General features: G+C 39.6%; 1 protein-coding gene across 1 annotated transcript in view; it reads right to left on the minus strand.

The window, feature by feature from the left end:
- LOC149228412 (uncharacterized) overlaps positions 1-19533 on the minus strand; it is a 266450-nt gene that overhangs the window by 183233 nt on the left and 63684 nt on the right. Inside the window, exons 4-5 of the mRNA XM_089378193.1 lie at positions 13160-13568; positions 12718-12836 (exon numbers count right to left, since the gene is read on the minus strand). Coding sequence (XP_089234319.1) covers positions 12718-12836; positions 13160-13568 — 528 coding nt within the window. The remainder of the gene's footprint in view (positions 1-12717; positions 12837-13159; positions 13569-19533) is intronic.

A 19533-nucleotide genomic window follows, 5' to 3' on the forward strand; every position in this document is an offset into this window, starting at 1 on the left:
GACCATGATGATTCTTCAAATATTTCCTCTCTGACCTAAAGCCAGCTTCCTATAAGTTTTCTATTGCAGTTGCCTCGTGGAAAGTCTCATCCCTCGTATGAGAAACTCATGATTAAGGCTACATGATCACCTGAAGAAAGGCTTCAAAGGGAGCTATAAAATCCCTGGAAAAATGACCCGACGACTTTTCTTGCCCGATGATTATTGATGGAGGCAAGTCATGACAGTTGAGTATGATGACTCGGATGATGGCTTGATCTACATCTCTGTCACCTTAGAGGTTGCATTAAAGCTGCAGGATTATGATTGATGACTTTGGTACAGGGACCTAAGGGTCAATAATAGGAAAGGGGCAAGTTGCAGATAGCTCAATTATTATGTTTCGGCAAGGTCACTTTCCCTATATTCAGAGGGAGCCATGGATGAGATATGTCGATTGGATTGTAAATATACAGTTATTGATGATGTATGCTTAACAAATGATGACCCTCTTGTTTATGAATGAAAGAGGAAGTTGAATTTTAAAGTCAAGTTGGAAGACCTAGCCTTGATGCACTATTTCCTGCACTTAAAGGTCTGATGAGATGGAGAAGTTGTTGGTCTGGATATACATATCTTGTGGGATCCCTGGTTTTCTTGATAACACCTATCATATGCCTCACTATAAAGACTCTGAGTCGATTTATGAATGAGCCTAATATATTCGATAGCTGCTTGTTGAGATATCTTTGTGATTCTTTTATCTATTGTCAGAGATACACTGCCAAAATCTAAGATTTCGTGGATATTCTGATGTTGGCTCGGTTGGCAGTGTGATGAATGAAAAGAACACATCTAGGTGTTGTATCTCCTTGGATCCACCTTTATTTCGTGGATAAATCTGAAGTTTGTTGCTCTAGGAGCATCATTGAGTTTGAATGTATAAAACAGCAAGCATGGCTTATTATAAAGCCATTTTGTTGAAGAAACTCTTCAGTGAGCCATTTGAGCACATGCTAGAAACCACCGTTGTATATTGCAGAGTGGAATTCGCCTTTCAAAGAATCTCATGTTCCACAACCGTTTCAAGCATATTGGCATCAAGTACCACTTTATTTGGAATAAGGTACAACGAGGAGCAATCAAGCTCCATCATTTCAAGATGGATGTGCATGTTACTGACATCCTCTCAAAGCCTCTTAGAAAGGTCAAGTTTATCTTCCTTCGAAGAGAGGTTGGGAGTCATGGAAAGACCTTACTATGAGTGTCTCATTTGAAAATTGAGCTCTGGGAGCTCCTAGGGGCCTGGGGTACTTCTTGGAGCTATGTGCGACTATAGGGCGAGTGGTTCACCTTCCCCTATCAGTTCGTTGTGTACAGGGTGAGTGGTTCACCTTCCCCTATGAGAATATACCCCAATATGATGACACATGTATTGCTAATTTTTCATAGGGTTACATTGTTCGTTGCTTTGATAATTGCATTTCTTCATTAATAAATTAAGTTCACCCCATATAATCATTACATTATTCAGATCTACACTAGTATTCATCAGCATATGCAATTATATAGAAAGAACAACATCATCGTCAATGCAGCGGAACATAAAGAAACAATAAAAGAAATGCATGCACACACATAGAGACACCAGGATTGGTCCGAGACTAGGGCAAAACCCACTAGGGGGAAAACCCTTGCAAATCTTCTTCTTCGTAGATTGTCATCAAATGATTTAGCAAAAGAGAGTACAATGATCCATAACTTTATCTATGCAACAAAACAACTATGATATCCATGAAACAGATCTAATCATGCTTTTAATCATAAACCTGATTCTAATTACTGTAATGTGTTGTCACTGACTGAAGCCAACTACTGGATATTGTTGTCACTGAGTTGAACACTGATGAATACTGAGCAGAATCTTGGGAATACTGAAATCTCATCTTTGAGTCCCGGACGCAGGGAGGAGTTGTGCGAGCGTCTATAACAATTTTGGATGCTCTCTGCATAACTGGATGACTACGTTCGGAACAGATTTGGGCGCTCCAAGGTGAACTGGATGTCTAGGATCAAACATACCCAGATCTACCTCAAGCCCTGAAAGCTCTCATAAGGCTGTCATGTGAGCTTCTATGGCAGCCCAGACGCTCTCAAGACCACTTTGTGCGAGCATCCAAGTACTAATACAGCCTTATCTATCTATGAAGCGCTGGACGCTCCCATAACACATTGTGCCAGCGTCCAAGGCTCCCTGGACGCTCTCAGGGCCACTGTGTGCCAGCGTCCAGGGAATAAAATGTCGCATTTTATGCTGGCATCCGAGAACCAGAAAACCCTCGATCAGTGCGAGCTTCGACCCTGACATTTTAGACCGTTGTACGAACTTTCCTCCGAAAAACCTGTGCAAAACAAGACAATAAGAGAAAAGATGGTTTGATCAATGTGTCCAAATGAGCTTGAGGTCTCTTCTATTTATAGGCTTTCATGAGGTTCCACTTGGGGTTGAGGCCGACCTAAGCAGTTACACATGTGGTTAGGGCTGACCCATTCCATAATACATGTATGAATAAAATAATTCAAAACTCAACTTCCGCTTGACCAAATTGGGTGATCTTTAGGTCGATTTTGGTCCTCTCAAAAAGAGGAATCTAATGCAATCATTATCTTCATCATATGAGTTGTCCAAAGTGGAATTTGACTGTAGTTGCAAAAATTAACACTCCCTCTCAACTAGGGAGAATTCCACCTGCCAATATCTATGCATCAATCAATATGTCAATCTAGAATCTTCAAGTGTCATCATGTATCATCACTGATCATCTATGTCATGTAGTCATTATGCCATTACCACCTCAAGTACCTCATACATCTCAATCTATCCCTTGCTTATTCCTACTTATCTCTTGATTGTTCCTGTCGTATGTTGAACATTCTCAAATCTAGAAGAAGAAGAATTTGTTACCAGAGGGGAGCTTAAGCTACCACCCTCTATCCATCAGGTTGCTACCTGGAATCTCTACCAGCAGGCTACTACCCGAAATATCATCATCAATCGTCATTGGAGAGCATATCATCAAGGAGCACATCTCAACCCGGAACCACATCGGCGAACACATCTCAACCCGAAATCTCATGGTGAAGCTATACATCTACAACCCCATATCAAGCAATAGGATATCCAAACACACATGGGAGCACATCTCGACCCTGGGATCACATCAGGGAGCTCAATCTCAACCTGGAATCGCATAGGGTTATCTCAACCCATCCTATTGCCTACTGATCTTCCCATCTCGATCTATCCCTTGCTTATTCCTGCTTCTCTCTTGATTGTTCCTACTCATATGTTGAACATTCTCGAATCTAGAAGAAGAAGAATTTGTTACCAGAGGGGAGCTTAAGCTACCACCCTCTATCCATCAGGTTGCTACCTGGAATCTCTGCCAGCGGGCTACTACCCGGAATATCATCATCAATCGTCATCGGAGAGCATATCATCAAGGAGCACATCTCAACCTGGAACCACATCGAGGAACACATCTCAACCCGGAATCTCATGGGGGAGCTATACATCTACAACCCCATATCGAGCAATAGGATATCCAAACACACAGGGGAGCACATCTCGACCCTGGGATCACATCAGGGAGCTCAATCTCAACCTAGAATCGCATAGGGTTATCTCAACCCATCCTATTGCCTACTGATCTTCCCATCGATGACCCTGAACAGTGATGTGGTAGAACACCTGCACCATAATGGACTTGGGTTATACACCCCAAGTACACTCTCAACTCATTGGCCAAACGAGGAGCAGTATTCCCGACAAGCCCAGCTCGTGGGTATGATGCCAACGGGGGTATACTCTGCAAAGACCAAAAAAGGGAGCAGCATTCTCCGACCCTATGAATATAGGGGACCAACATCTCCAACCCTATGGGTAACAGATAGGGGTCATGCCCTATTGTCCAGAGTTCCCTCAACCCCAGGAGCCCTCCATCTCAATTCCTCACCTTGGGAGCTCAAACAGGGAGGAAGAGTTGGATCAGTGTTCTCGATCAGCGCTCCTCTCATCATACTCAAATTTGGTAATAGCTTGTCTCAATAGTAGTTGTTTCCTTTTCATACAGGACATCAAATCAAATATCATGTCAAAACATAAATAATCATATAAGTCACAGAAGGATACCATAATCATCCTCCTCTCAAGGAGGTGCCAACCACAAGCCTGAGCTTGTTTCAAACAAATGCATTGTCTTAATACATGATAGTATCTCGGTCCCAATTATAAATATGGGATTTTCTGCCAATCGGATCTCACTCTATGTCATCATAACGTACCCATGTCATATCCAAATCAAGCTCAAACAGCTCTCCAAGGAGCTTCTTCATCCTGCAACATCATACCCATCCACAATCGTACTATGGACCTCTCATCCAAGATATCATGGTAGCATCCAAATGTGCTTAACAATAATCTCTATCAACAATAATACATCCATGCAGTCACATATCATAGGAGGACTATCTCAGCCTCAAAAATAGAATATTTCATGCAGATATTTCAAAGGATGCTCGGTGACAACTCTATGTGAATGAAGCGGCTCACCCATGAATTTATTCAGGTTCTATGTACATCATCATATATATATATATATATATATATATATACAGATGGATGTTCAAAGCGGAACATCAATGCTTCAATCAACAGTCGAAACAACATCTTTGAACTTCAAATCGGAGTATCCAAGGATTTGCATTTTCATTACTCAAAAACATTTTCAATAGCTTTGCAATATAGAATTTCTTTTCCAAATTCCAAAAATTGATTCATCATGCCATGATACATCATTTCGAGCTTCAGAAGCTATCTCCCTCTGATTTAGATCATCAGAGGCTCATCACCTGTCAAGAGTAGACCATCAGGATATAAAACCAAAACCATAATCAAAATCAAAGCCATACCTTGGAACTCATCATCCTGACTTCATCAGATAATTGTCAAATATAGACATATCTGGATCGGGGAGCTTGCTTCATGCAATGCTCTCAAGCATAATGCCTTACTAAGCCAGCATACTCAGCCTTACATACATCAATGGTGAATTATCACATCAACAAAGTCAACTCACCAAAGTTTAGAAGTCAGATCACAAACAATGTCAAAGTCATCAATATCACAACATCAATTCTTTCAACTAGAAGATAGGTGGAACTCATATCAAGTCGTGACTTCATTTATTATTATGCCAGCAAATTGTCATCAACCATGCATTATCAATCCGAGTTAGATCAAGCCATTCTCATAATATAAGTCATTTTTGTCACTAGGTGCAAATGCATACACCAAGGATGAGTCATGCAGGTTTCATTTTCATGCTGAATCACAACTATCATTACCTCAACCATTGTGCTTGGAACAAGGAGGCCAATTTTCGAATACCAACATAAGTCACTATGCCCACATAGCATTGACATCAGGTCAAATCAACAATCGTCAGATTAAATCATTAAACATCAAGTCAAGTCCAAATTCGCCATCGTATAGAGATCTATAGTCAAAGCATATCTCAATCATCAATTCAAAGTTATTATCAAGCATCATGACAACACACTATTCATCTATATCAATCAGCCAAATTATGCCAACCTCTTGTAGCACAAACATAGTGACATATCTGTATGCATGTCTCGGTCACCTATAAACACAAGTATGTTCATATTATGGAAAACATTCAACATTTTCCTGCTTGCAGATCTCGTTTTTATCTGTCACACATCTGTAGGACTAGCATCTCCTAGGTGAACATCTAATTTCAAGTACAGTGATCAACAATTTAACCCAACAACTTCAAAAATCAAATTACAGTGGCAAAATATGTCAGAGACACCTTGATTCAGAGTTCAGACAACTTCAGAAAGCTTCAGATGATGGTCAATTGTAGTCAAACCCCTAGACACTCCCTTCAAGTTAGCATGGGAGTGTCTTTAGCTGCCTAGACGCTACTTGGGCCTTAGTATGAGTGCGTCCAAAGACGAAATCTCCCAGTTGTATGCCTACGTTCGAAGCAAAAACCCTAATTTTTGTACAAGCTTCAGATCTGAGACTTTGTTGCAGATCAATTATGTCAGATGCACATAAATCATACTTCAACGATACATAATGCAAATAGTAATAAGAGTAAGAATCTTGAGAAGAGATTCTCCCTCTGACTGGGAATCTATGTCATCAACCTGTCTCTACTAGAGTCAAGCAACAGCAAATCTGTTAGATCATAAACATATATCTATCATGGCTATCAGCATCATGACATCAATCTTTCATCAAAGGTTAGACTCAAAGTAGTATATAGATGCAACATCATATCTCAAAGATTATGAACACTTTCTATCAACTCACTCCACCAAATCAAATATGCCATAGTTACTTATCCCATCAAAACATGACCATAGTTAGTAAGAGATCTACTTATCAATCTTACACTTATACCTCTCACATCAAGGTTACCATGCTCCTCATGACCAATGAGAACAAATTAGGCCATTCAATAAAACTTTACCAAATCAGCAAGAGTGTCAATCTCTCTTTCCATATGCTTTCATCATGCTTATCACAAGCATTATCAGCAGGCTCATGTATGGGAGTCAATGAGCTATACTTCCATATGAAATCCATCATGACTTATGCATGACAAGTATCAAGAGTATCATCTACTAGAGTCAAGGTGTTAGCCTTCTTTATAGGATCAAGATCTCCAACGGATGGATGTTAGCCAAACATCAAGTATTATAGGATCAAGATCTCCAATGGACGGATGTTAGCCAAACATCAAGTACATCAATGTATCAACATTAAATAGCCTCATAGAATTCAAGAAGATGAAAAATGTTCAACACTTGGTGCATCATTTCATCATAGGAAACATAGATCCAAGTCGCTTTCATATGCATGTATGAACCATCAAAGAAGGAAACATTCTCATCATACCTTAGGGCTTACCTAGCCTTCAAATGTTACAGCTGAAATACAACATACTATGCATACCTTGTGGTATTCAAATAACTGTGCAACTTTTCATTAGACATAGGCAACTTGAAGCACTTTGTCTTCTTATAGTGCCTCTTAACCTTCTCTAGCTCTAGCCATCCTTCCTGCATCTCAAATGATCCTCAAGAAGGATCTATCTCATCACTGCTCATCATGGAGGTTAGAAACATCCATTTACTCAAACACATATGCAAGAAGTATAAGCAATAAACATAATAATTAAATCCATGAGTCTAAAAAGTAAGAGGCATCAGAAGTCAAGAAATACTTATTTTCAACGAGAGGTGATCCTCTCCCTCTTGAACCAAATCGTCAAGAGCCATCAATGTCCATGGTTCATATACCAATGTTGCCTTCATTTATTTAACCAAGTCTGATAGGGATTATCCCATCTAGGGCTTCATCTCCCACAAGTGCTTGAACATATTCACATTGACCATACTAGGTTTCATATCTCATAATCTTTCCATAAACCAGGGTTTTCTCTTCAACCCTACATCATAGAATCCATCAAACCCGAATAATCAAGTTCACTATGGTTTTCTTCAAACCCTAGAATTATTTTAGGTCCCCACCATCCTCTTCTTGCTTCCATCAAAGTTGTCATCATCAGGGTGATCTCCATGGCTTTTCTTCAACCCAACTCTGATACCATGTTAATTTTTCATAGGGCTACATTGTTCTTTGCTTTGATAATTGCATTTCTTCATTAATACATTAATTTCACCCCATATCATCATTACATTATTCAAATCTACACCAATATTTATCATCATATACAATTATATAGAAAGAACAACGTCGTCATCATCATCAATGCAGCTGAACATAAAGGAACAATAGAAGAAATGCATGCACACACAAAGACACCATGATTGGTCTGAGACCAAGGCAAAACCCACTATGGGGAAAACCCTTACAAATCTTCTTCTTCTTAGATCATCATCAAATGATACAGCAAAAGAGAGTACAATGATCCATAACTTTATCTTTGCAACAAAACAACTATGATACCCATGAAACAGATCTAATCATGCTTATAATCATAACCCTGATTCTGATTACTATAGTGTGTTGTCACTGACTAAAGCCAACTGCTGGATACTGTCGTCACTGAGCTGAACACTACTGAACACTGAGCGAAATCTTCGAAATATTGAAATCTCATCTTTGAGTCTCGGACGCAGGGAGGAGGAGTTGTGCGAGCGTCTATAGCAGTTTTGGACACTCTCTGCATAACTAGATGACTGCATCCAGAATAGATATGGACACTCCCAGGGAAACTGGATGAGGGTGTATGAGGTCAAACATACCCAGACCTACCTCAAGCCTTGGAAGCTCATATAAGGCTATTGTGCGAGCGTCTATGGCAGCCTGGACACTCTCAGGACCACTCTGTGTGAGCGTCCGGGGACTAATACAGCCCGATCTATCTCTGAAGCCTTGGAAACTCCCATAACAAACTGTGTCAGTGTCCAAGGCTTCTTGGACGCTCTCAGGACCACTTTGTGCCAGCAACCGAGGTCCAGAAAACCCTAGATCAGTGTAAGCTTCGACCCTGAGATTTCGAACTCTAGTACGAACTTTCCTCCAACAAACCTGTGCGAACCAAGTCAATAAGAAAGAGAAGATGGCTTGATCAATGTGTCCAAATGAGCTTGAGGTCTCTTCTATTTATGGCTTTCATCGGGGTCCACTTGGGGTTGAAGCCGACCTAAGCAGTTACACATGCAATTAGGGCTGACCCATTTCATAATACATGTATGAATAAAATAATTCGAAACTCAACTTCTGCTTGACCAAATTGGGTGATCTTTGGGTCGATTTTGGTCCTCTCGGAAAGAGAAAGCTAATGCAATCATTATCTTCATCATATGAGCTGTCCAATGTGGAATTTGACCGCAGTTGCAAAAATTAACATGTCTAGGGTGAGTGGTTCACCTTCCCCTATGATGGTTGACATGTGCGTAGTGTGAGTGGTTCACCTTCCCCTACGATTCATGAGATATGAATAAGATGAGTGGTTCACCTCTAACTATGGGATATTGGCAAGATGAGTAGTTCACCTTCTCCTGCGGATGCCCCAGCATACATCCTACCCATGTAGTCCGGGACTCATGGGAAGTACCTCTCATCTGGCCAATGAGGTGGGGAAAGAGGATAGCGACCATAACAGTACAGATGGACACATCGTGTACTGTCGTACTCCCTATGTCTAAGATGCATGGTGTTCGACAACTTGATCTGGGATTAAGTCCGATTAGGGTTCTACCCATGGTTATATGAACTGACTTTTGTCAGTGGAGAGTGACAAGATCTTGTGACTTACTCTCAATCAATTCTTCTTCATTATCTATGTCAATGTTCAACAGAGTTGAGACGAGATGCAGAGATGGTACATGATGACAAGATGGCATGATGATAAATGGTCAAATATTGGCAGGTGGAATTCTCCCTAGTTGAGAGAGAGTGTTAAAATTGGCAACTAGGGCTAAATTCCACTTTGGACAGCTCATTTGATGAAGATAATTATTGCATTGAATTCCCCATTTCGAAAGGACCAAAACCAACCTAAAGATCACTAAATTTGGACAAGGAGAAATATGTTTATGAAGTAAAGCTCACATGTGCAAATTATCAAAGTCAACTTGGGGTTAATTAGTCAAGTTGAACCCCTCTCCATCTCCTATAAAAAGAAGTGTTCTCCAACCTCATTTGACACATCCAAAAGATGAATTTATCTCATGGGCAATGCATCTGAGGCAGTCAAGCTCAAGAGGTGGAGGACGAGAATGTTTGGGACTGTGTTTTGGTTTCTTTTTGTCTCTGAACAAGTCTGAGATTGAGCAAAGACGAGGCAGCATTTGTTAAGGGCAGTTTGGTGGTGTATTGGGCATGTTTTGTGTGGGTCTTCTTCAACAGTAGGTCACATTCATGACAGCTTGGTACAAGTAGACCACAGTGCTAACATTCTTTGAAACAGAAGGTTGTGAGGTTGGTTGGTGTCACAACTAAGCCGCAAGCCTAGTTTTCTTGGAACAGGTGGACCGAAAGGCTTATTTAGCGCTGCTATGATCTCAAAACAGCTGATAGACGTGGACAGAATTTAGTGAAGAGAAGAAGTAGACTTGAAAGGAGATCTGGAAGTGAATAGAAGAGTTGTAGCAGTGGGCCAATAAACCCTATCCAGGATACAGTCTGCTGCTGAAGAAGTCCAAGCTCAAGAGGGAATTTTTTGTGATGCCATGACCATCGTTGACCATTGGATAGGGCACAATTTGTCTGTTGTTGACAGAGTGTCGGAATTGCAGTTTTGATTGGGCCATCTACTTGTCTAAGGGCAGTGATATTGGATCTTCAAATTGGCAAGTCATTTTGACTTTGAATTATTGTACTCTCTCTCTGTTGAACATTTGATATTAATAATAAGAATTGATCAAGGGTTTTCCCCATCGTGGTGTTTTTCGCTGGCTTGAGCCATGTTCTTGTGTTCTCTTGTCTTGGATTGTCTTCTGAATTTATCGTTTAAGTTCTTTCTTCAATTATTATCAATGTGATAATGATTAATGTGATTTCTATTGGATTGATAAATGGGCTAATATGGAACATTGAAGTAATTGTCCTAAGCTAAGAACATGTCAAGCTAAAATTAACAGTTATTATTTGTTCATACGAGCATTATTCCCTATAACAATATCCTTTCAAAAGTTTTCCTAGAGCGTTCATTATTCATTGTTACCTATAGTTTCCAAATCTGTGTTGTGAGAAGATTCTCAAAGTCCAACTCAAATCTAAGTTACTGGAAAGAGGAAACGTTCCTCCCAAGAAGGTGGCCTATGGTTAATAGATTTAAATTTAAAATGTATCATTTTTCATATCAATGTTGAATGAATCTATAAAGAGCAAAAAACGAGTGCCAACTTACAAGCAATGGCTCCCGCATACTGGCTCGGGCTTACAAGCCGACGGGACATGATTCACAGCAGCTCAACGGTTTAATCATAATCCTCATGCAGGCTTGTGAGTTGCTAAGGAAATCCTTGCGCTAACTGAATGACTAGTTGAGTTGAATAGTGATTACTCAGTTATGTGCTTACGCTAGTTGTGCTCGAGCTATTCGGCCTTTAAGTGCTCGAAGAGTCATTCAGCCTTCAGGTGCTCAGTCTGTGCTTGGATGTGACGACTTGCAAAGTGTCTATGGAAACAGGTCACGGCATCACAGCTTCCTCCAACAGAGTTAACAGTTGAAAGAAATGGCAATTATGAAAATTAGGTCTGCCATAAATGTCGAGTGATAGGTTAAGAGCAAGCAGGCCCAACTTTTGGAAATTAACCAAATTTGTTCCCTCTTTTCAGCCTTTATGGGTGGATCCATTTCCAGAAATATGATTTTTCGTGATATGTTTCCGGTTTTCGGGAAACTGATCCAAAGGAAATTGCAAAATCTCGAAACATTTCAAACTCAAATCCTATGTTTCCAAAAACTAAAACAGCTTGGAAACATTTTGACTACATTCCGACAGCGGATCCTACCTGTTTCGGTTTCGGAAATGCCGAACGGCATTTCTGGGGTTGGGAAGGACGTTTTCCTGTAACTTAGTTACATACATGTTTTTGAGGCTATCCTATTGTTGTATCCTTCTTTGCTTCATTTTATCTTAGTTTTAGCTTTGGCATTTTCTAGGAATTGCATTTTCTCTCCGACATTATATTCATACTAGATGTATCCTTCAGTCCTATTGACCTACTTTTGTGGTCATTTGATGGACATTAATAACATTATCTAATCCAGAGCGAGAGGTTCAGCTAGACCAAAGAGAGGGAAAGAAGAGTGCAAGGAAATTCTAGGAGTATTTCTAGGATGTCAAGTCCAAGAAATTGAAAGGCCGAGTAGATGAAGTGCATAGGAGGTCGAGTTGTGGAGAGGCCTATTTATCCAGTCGGCCAATTTTCTTGATGCGCAGGGGGTCGTATGAGAAGGAAAGAAGAGGGTCGAGTTTCTCCATCACCAAATTCTTCAGGAAGCTGATTTTCTGGTGGGCCAAATTCCTTGGGCCGAGTTTTGTAGTGGGAGCCAAGTTACAGGTTCCAGCAGTGCATTTTTCTAGCATATTTTCCTCTGTGGGTCTAGGCCCAGATTTTCCTGAGGATTTTTAATAAAGGAAAATTGTTATGGGTGTATATTTACTGTTGTAATATGAATGATCTCTCTGGTTTTATTTTTCCGCTGCAAATATTCTATTTCAGAAGTTAAATACCAGTGATTTTATTTTCACAGCAATTCAGAATTTTATTTAATAATTTTCTGGGAATAAAAATTGTTGAGGTACAAATAAATATGGACTGGTATTGGAAATTTAACATGCCTAGTTTAAAGTCTATTAATGACAGTCCATAGACAATGACCCATTACAAGTACCCAATACAAGTAGCATGACATTAATTTCGTGGACATTACATTAATAGGAAAGACATTGATTAAAATATATCAGAACCTTCCAATAGATGTTGCATACTAATTCACTTTTATGGAACATTAATCATCAATTCTCTATCATATCCAGTAATCAGTACTCGGATTTCAATCTCATTGGAACCATTGCACAATTGATGAATTTAATAGAAAAAATTCATTTGCATGGAAAGTATTCATGAATATTTCAGAGGGTGAACATTTTACTCACAGATAAAAGGGATGGTTCTGGAGAATGAGCAAGAAATAGAAGGGGCCCTCCCAAACGTGGAAAAAATTGTTTCTTGCCAGTCTCCAGCTGCCATATCACAAGAACGCCTTCTTTTGCACCTGGCAACATGTAAACAGCATCATTTAAACACACAAATAAATGAGATCAACACAAGATTGTAGCCTGGGTTACCACAAACAAGTATAAGAATATCCTCTAAATTGAAAAATATCGGTGAACGAGAAAGTCTTCCTTAGGATCAGACAAAAGGACATCCATCTTAGGATCAGATATTAAACTTCCATCTTAGTAGTCATAAACATTTTTCGGACTATATAGAAAGCAAAATTTAAGATTTGCCATAACAATGATGGTTTCTCAAAACAATGTAAATCTGAGATACATATATCTCACAAAAGTATAGGAGACCAAGTCTTTATACCTGAGTACAAGTAAGCACCATCAGAGGAGAAAGACAGAAGCTTCACTTCACACTCACTTTGATGCCAATGCCATGTTGTCAAAGAAACTGCATCATCATGAGACCTCATACCAGACATCTCTATGGATCTTCCACCATTCTCAACATTTTTTTCTGATGTAAATGTATGCCGCCCAACCCCTCTCCATATCAAAATTCTACCAGTTACATCCCCTGCAGCAACAATTGTATCATTTGGATGAAATGCTAGGGTAGAGAATCCTTTTGTATGGTGCAACCGCATCGTCTTAACCTCTTTGACATTCTCAATGTTTTCAACAGGTGACTTCCAGATATGGATTGTATGCCCGTCTGGCACTCCAACAAACCTGCCAGAGGGGCTAACTACCAGAAGCTCTGGTTTATGTGTCTGGGCCAAACAAAAGAAAACAGTATATTAAAATTTTGCCAAGAACAAAAAAGGTGGTTCTCAACACAATGGTGAAACCATTCTGCTGAAAGAAAGAAAAGCAAAATAATGGCCCATATAAAAAATTTAAAACAGATTTCCATGTCAGAAGTTAGAACTACAAAATAATGACACTTTGTAAGTGGCAAAGAAGCATTGTTTTCAAAGAACCCAAACACCAAGTAAATGATTGGTTTATTTATTTTTCATAAGTATACACCCTTGTGCCCAGTCAATGAATATTTATACTGTCACGAGAGCACTTGTAAATCATTTACTATTATCACAATATACTTATTCTGTCCTATATGAATTATCTTCTCTATCCTATTTGAATTGGATGTTTTTATAGTTATCGAACACACTGTTTGTATCATTGGTATCGAAGCAAATCTGTTTATGGCTTGTGGCTATTTTTCCACTCTGTATCAGCAGGAAACCATCTTGCCTTGTAGCCAACTTTTTCTCTCAACGTAAAATAATAAATATTCCACTGCTACAAAATAAAAGACAGGCCAATGAGCAGAGAAAAGCAGAAAAAACATAAATGAAATCATTGACAGAATCAGTAATCTTTCCGAAATTATCAATACTACTGTATAATCTGTGTAGATAATGTGAAACCTTCACCACAAACACCTTGTAACTGTGGATGAATGCTAGGGTCATTTGGTTAGCCTTCTTGCTTCTTTCTTATGCAATAGAGAATCAAACAAATAGTTAATATGGAAGAATATAAAGTCCTAAAGGCTAAAACTGATCTGGAAATGTTCCAATACCCAGAGCATCTGTAAAGAGAAACTGACAGAAACTACTGTCAAGTACTGTGACCCAATCGAATAGACAATGAAAATAATGGATGACAACAGCAAAGCATTCAGAACCCACGAAGTAAATTTCAGATCCATTGCATATAGCGCAGAAAACGAAGTAGAGTCTATCACTCTATACCATCTAATGTTCAACAACAATGGTTCAAACTAATAAAATGTGAAAATTTATCTGACAAATATCACAGCCTGACTCTTGCTCTATCATTTTCCACAATGTAAAAGACTGCACTATTCACACCAATATTACCAATCTTTGTTACAGTGATATTCAAGGAGCTCATGAGATTTTTCTCAATACACGGGATAGCTCTCATGCAACATCAAGTCAGTTTGACTGTCCAGAAATAACCACCCAGGAGAAAGTATGATGCCAGAGATAAAGACACAATGGGCAAAGTTCACAATTCAAACAATTTGCCGCTTAGCTCATACAAATTTAGTTAAACCTTATACAAACATAATTAAGGGAATATTCTTGTGTGTCTGTGTGTAGCTTCCATTTATTATTTCTGAAGGGATAAGAAAGATCTCAATTTATAAAAGTGAAAGGATTACCGCATGTTACCTCTCATTTTAGCAGGGGTACACATACAGTGATTTTTATTTTTGACAAAATCATTGTAAGTCTGAAAAGATGCAAGCCAAAAGCCTTGTAGGCCATGAGAGGTCATGTATTATGGTATGCCTAATATGGTCAGCCATACCCAGTCCTCTTAGACTCTATTCATAGGTCCTTTCATTCTAGAGAGGATTGGAGGGCATAGGATAGATCTGCTTGGACGCATGATTTGAAGGAGCTGCCATTTTTGTAGGGGTGATTACAGTTGCAGGGCCAGTCCAGCCCAAGTCTTGCACACCTATGCCTTTTCCACATGGTCTTGTGTCATACAGTCTGTATGCATCAGTGTTTTTAAAACCAGCCTAGCTAACCAGTTACCGGTCTAACCGGTCGGTCAGCAGGGCAACTAGTTGGAACCGGCTGAAAAACCCGGTTAAGAAGGCAGTGTGGCGGAATTTTGGCCCTAACCGGCAGGTTTAGGGCGGAACCGGACGGTTTGTAGTCAAACCGGCCGGTTACCTGCCATGCCCGCCGAAGACCCATACAGCGGATTTTCCAAGGTTGTTTAAGGGTTTTGGAGGGAAAGTAAGGGTCATTTCCCTCCAAAAACACCCTCTCCAAGCCTTTAAGAGGCCCTTCTCCCTCTCATTTGTCTCACACATCTCATTTGGAGTGTTTATGAGTGTTTGTGAGTTTGCTTGGGAGCTTGGAGAGTGTTGAGTTTTTGCTGGAGTAGTCATCTTGGAGTTGGAGTTGGAGCTATTTTGGAGATAGTTTGTAGCTGTCAGTGGAGTTGGCATCTTCAAGAGGAGGCTAAGGAAGCTAGTTTGCATTTCCAGGTAAGGAATTTCACTTGAACTTTCCTCATTTGATTGCTGTCCATGAATTAAATTTTTGTGTTATAAATTTATAAATTTCTCACTTCTAACATCTATGCTATCAAATCTCTAGTTCTATGCTATCAAATTTTGTAGCCTACATGTGCATTTGTTTTCCTAAATTTAGCTTTGGTTTTCCATGTTCCTTAGCTGCAATTTTTTTTAAATGGCAGATTTCTTTGCAAATTGTAATTATTTCAAGCAAACATGGCTCCAAAAGGAAAGGACACTGCATGGGCTCATTGTGATGTAATTGATGGAAAAATGATATGCAAATTATGCCATAAATCTATTGGAGGTGGGGGTATTCTTAGATTGAAACAACACTTGGCTGGGATAAGATGCCAAATAACGCCATGTGATGCACCAAATGCAGTGTTAGGTCCTATTAGCGCAGAATACATTTCCAAGCTTGAAACGTTTTATGAGGATAAGGCTAGGGAGAAGGCCATCCAAGATGACATTGCAAGGAAGAGGGAATTATTAGAAGCCATGAAAGAGAGTGTGTATGATGATTATGAAATTCAAGGCTCAACTTCTATCCCTTCCACCAATGACCCCTTTCACTATGTTCATCCTTCTTGTGGCCAACCATCAAAAGGAACAAAGAGAACAAACATCCAAAGTTTTTTCTCATCTTCTGCCAACATTGCCTCTCCTAATCCCACTTCCTCCCAGCCAAGTCATCAACCCACTTTGGATCAACATTGGAAAAAACAATGCAAAAAAACTTCTCATCAATACATTGCTAGATGGTGGTATGATTAAGATATCCCATTGCTCCCTTCCATTGATGAGTATTTGGTTGAGTTTAAAGATTCATGGCTCAAAACAGGTTGTTCTATCATGTCAAATGGATGGACCGATGGAAAGAACCGCACTATCATTAATTTCCTTGTTTCTTACCCTCAAGGAACCATGTTTTTGAGATCAGTTGATGCATTTGATAAGGTGAAGGATGCAACCTTTCTATATGAGCTTTTGGATGACATTATTCAAGAAGTTGGGGAGCAGAATGTTGTGCAGGTCATCATCAATAATGCCTCAAACTATGTTCTTGCTGGAAAGATGGTTGAGTCCAAATATAGGACCATATTTTGGACTCCATGTGTTGCACATTGCATAGACCTCATGCTTGAGGACATCGGCAAAGTGGAGTGGGTAAAAAACACTGTAGAGCATGCCAAATGCATTACAAATGCATTTACAACCACTCATGGGTATTGAACCTAATGATGAAAAACACTACGGGGCAAAGAGCTTGTTAGGCCTGGAATTACGAGATTTGCAACTCACTTCCTCACGTTGCAATCACTGTTTTAAAATTCGGCCGAATCGAATCCGAAACGGCCGAGTTGATCCGAGTCATTGAAGAATTTTATGACTCGGCAGAAAAACCAGTTCAAGAGGCCGAGTCAGTCATGACTCAGTCAACCCGGCCGTTTCCGCATCTACTCGGCCAAGTCATTAAATCCGGCCAGTCACCCAAAAAAACAACAATTTTTCTTATTTTTTTTTAACTTTTTAACATTTAGTTGATTGTTGGGGACTCGAAGGTGTTTTCTAAATTGGTTAAGTGCTATTTGGGGTCCATTCCCCTCTCCTAGTATTGATATGCTATTCAAATTTCATGGTAATGTTAAATTATTAAAGTAAAAGGATGAAAATGAAAATTAAGGAAAATGAAGATTAAGGAGAATGTCACTTTTACTTAAATTTTTAACATTACCATGAAATGACTCAGGATGTTTGAGAGTGGTTCCGGCCTCATTGGATTGCATATGGAGAAAGTAGAATTTTAGATTTCATTCAAAATCCAGCAGACTTATCAGATTTTCAGGATTGGAGGATTGCAATGTCTCCATGGAATTTTGTCATGTATTAGGGTATGGAACTCGTATTTAATCAAGAGCACCAATCCCTCTATGTACCTTGATGTTAGCGACATTGGTTGTTGAACTCCTCCGGGATTCGCTCCCAAACCATGAGCTTCTGAAAATGTCGCTCCCTCTCCCGTTTTTGCTCTCGCTCCCCACTTTCGCTCCTGCTCCCAAGTAACACTGAGCCAGATGATGTTGGCAACTCTAGCAGTAGCCAGTAGTACTGGTCACATACTTTTGTTGTTGAGGCCATTTATAGCCTCCTTGGTTATGTGTTTTTGTTTTGATCTCTATATCATCATCGTGCATGTATTGGACAGTGCATTGGGTGCCATTTTGATATAATGGATATGTTCATGAGCCTACTTTGATCATATGTTGTCTTCTATCTATATTCTAATGCTGTGTGCTTGGAAACATGAATGAAAATCTTTAAAATTATGTGTTTTTATAAAAAAATATATATTTAATGTATTTTTTACAACGACCGAGTCATTGAAATCGAGCCGGCCGAGTCGATACCGAGTCGGAGTCGGAGTCAAAGTCGGAGTTGACCCTCGGCCGAGTCGGAGTCGGAGTTTTAAAACATTGGTTGCAATGTCTCAATGATCAACACAAAAAATTGCAAAAAATGTTTTCTTCTAAAGAATGGTCTGAATCTCGGTGGGCTCATAGACAAGATGGAAAAGACACCAAAAAGAAAGTGTTTGACAATTATTTTTGGAAAAGCTCTGTAGAGCTTGTGAAAATTACCGAGCCCCTTGTTAAGGTGCTAAGGATGGTGGATGGGGAAAACTTGGCCATGGGCTACATTTATGAGGCTATGGATCAGGCAAAGGAGCAAATACGTGCAGCTTACAAGGACAGGCTAGCTAAAATAGCCGTATATGGGAGATCATTGATAACAGATGGAACAATCAACTCCATCGTCCTATACATGCAACTGGGTATTTTTTGAACCCAAAGTATCATTATTATCATTATAAAGATTGGCTAGGACATCTGCATGATGGGGAGGTCAGAGCTGGATTGATTGATTGCTTGGAGCGCATGGTCCCTACCCATGTAGACCAATTGGAAATACATAGACAACTTATTGTTTTCACTATGGCAAGAAGTACCTTTGTCAAAAACTTGGAAAAGAGGGCAAGAGATGTGGATCAACCAGGTAAGCAATTCCAATTTCCAATTTGTTTTTCTTTTCAAGTTAAAATTGTTTATGTTCTTTACAATTCAAATTATAAACTAAGTTACTAATTAATGTCTTTTTCTTTGCAGCACATTGGTGGGAGTCATTTGGTGGCCAGTGTCCTCAATTGCAAAGGTTTGCAATTAGAGTCCTCAACCAAACTTGCAGTGCTTCAAGTTGTGAGCGCAATTGGTCTATTTTTTAGTGCATACACAGGAAGAAGAGAAATCGTTTGGAACAAAAATGGTTAAATGATTTTGTTTTCGTGCAATACAACCTTCGACTAAGGAGGAACCAAATGATGAACAAAACACCTGATCTAGATCCCATTGTGTTGGAGGATACTGATCCAACATTAGAATGGGTGGAGGAGACTGAAGATCATGTGTTTGAGGCTAATTTTGATATTGACATGACTTTACGGGGGATGAAGCAGATTTTGTGGCAGCATCAAAACCAGGATCAGTAGCAGCATCAAGGATAGGCAAAGAACCAATGGAAAGCACTATTCGTGCAGGTCGACAAACTCGTGCTTCCATTGCGTCCACTTCTATTGTTATTGGTGGCATTGCTACTGAGGTTGCAGA

This window comes from Pinus tabuliformis, chromosome J, assembly GCF_031772625.1.
Source record: "Pinus tabuliformis cultivar Carrire ecotype Pingquan chromosome J, CPIR1, whole genome shotgun sequence".
In the NCBI taxonomy this organism is placed as follows: Eukaryota; Viridiplantae; Streptophyta; class Pinopsida; order Pinales; family Pinaceae; genus Pinus; species Pinus tabuliformis.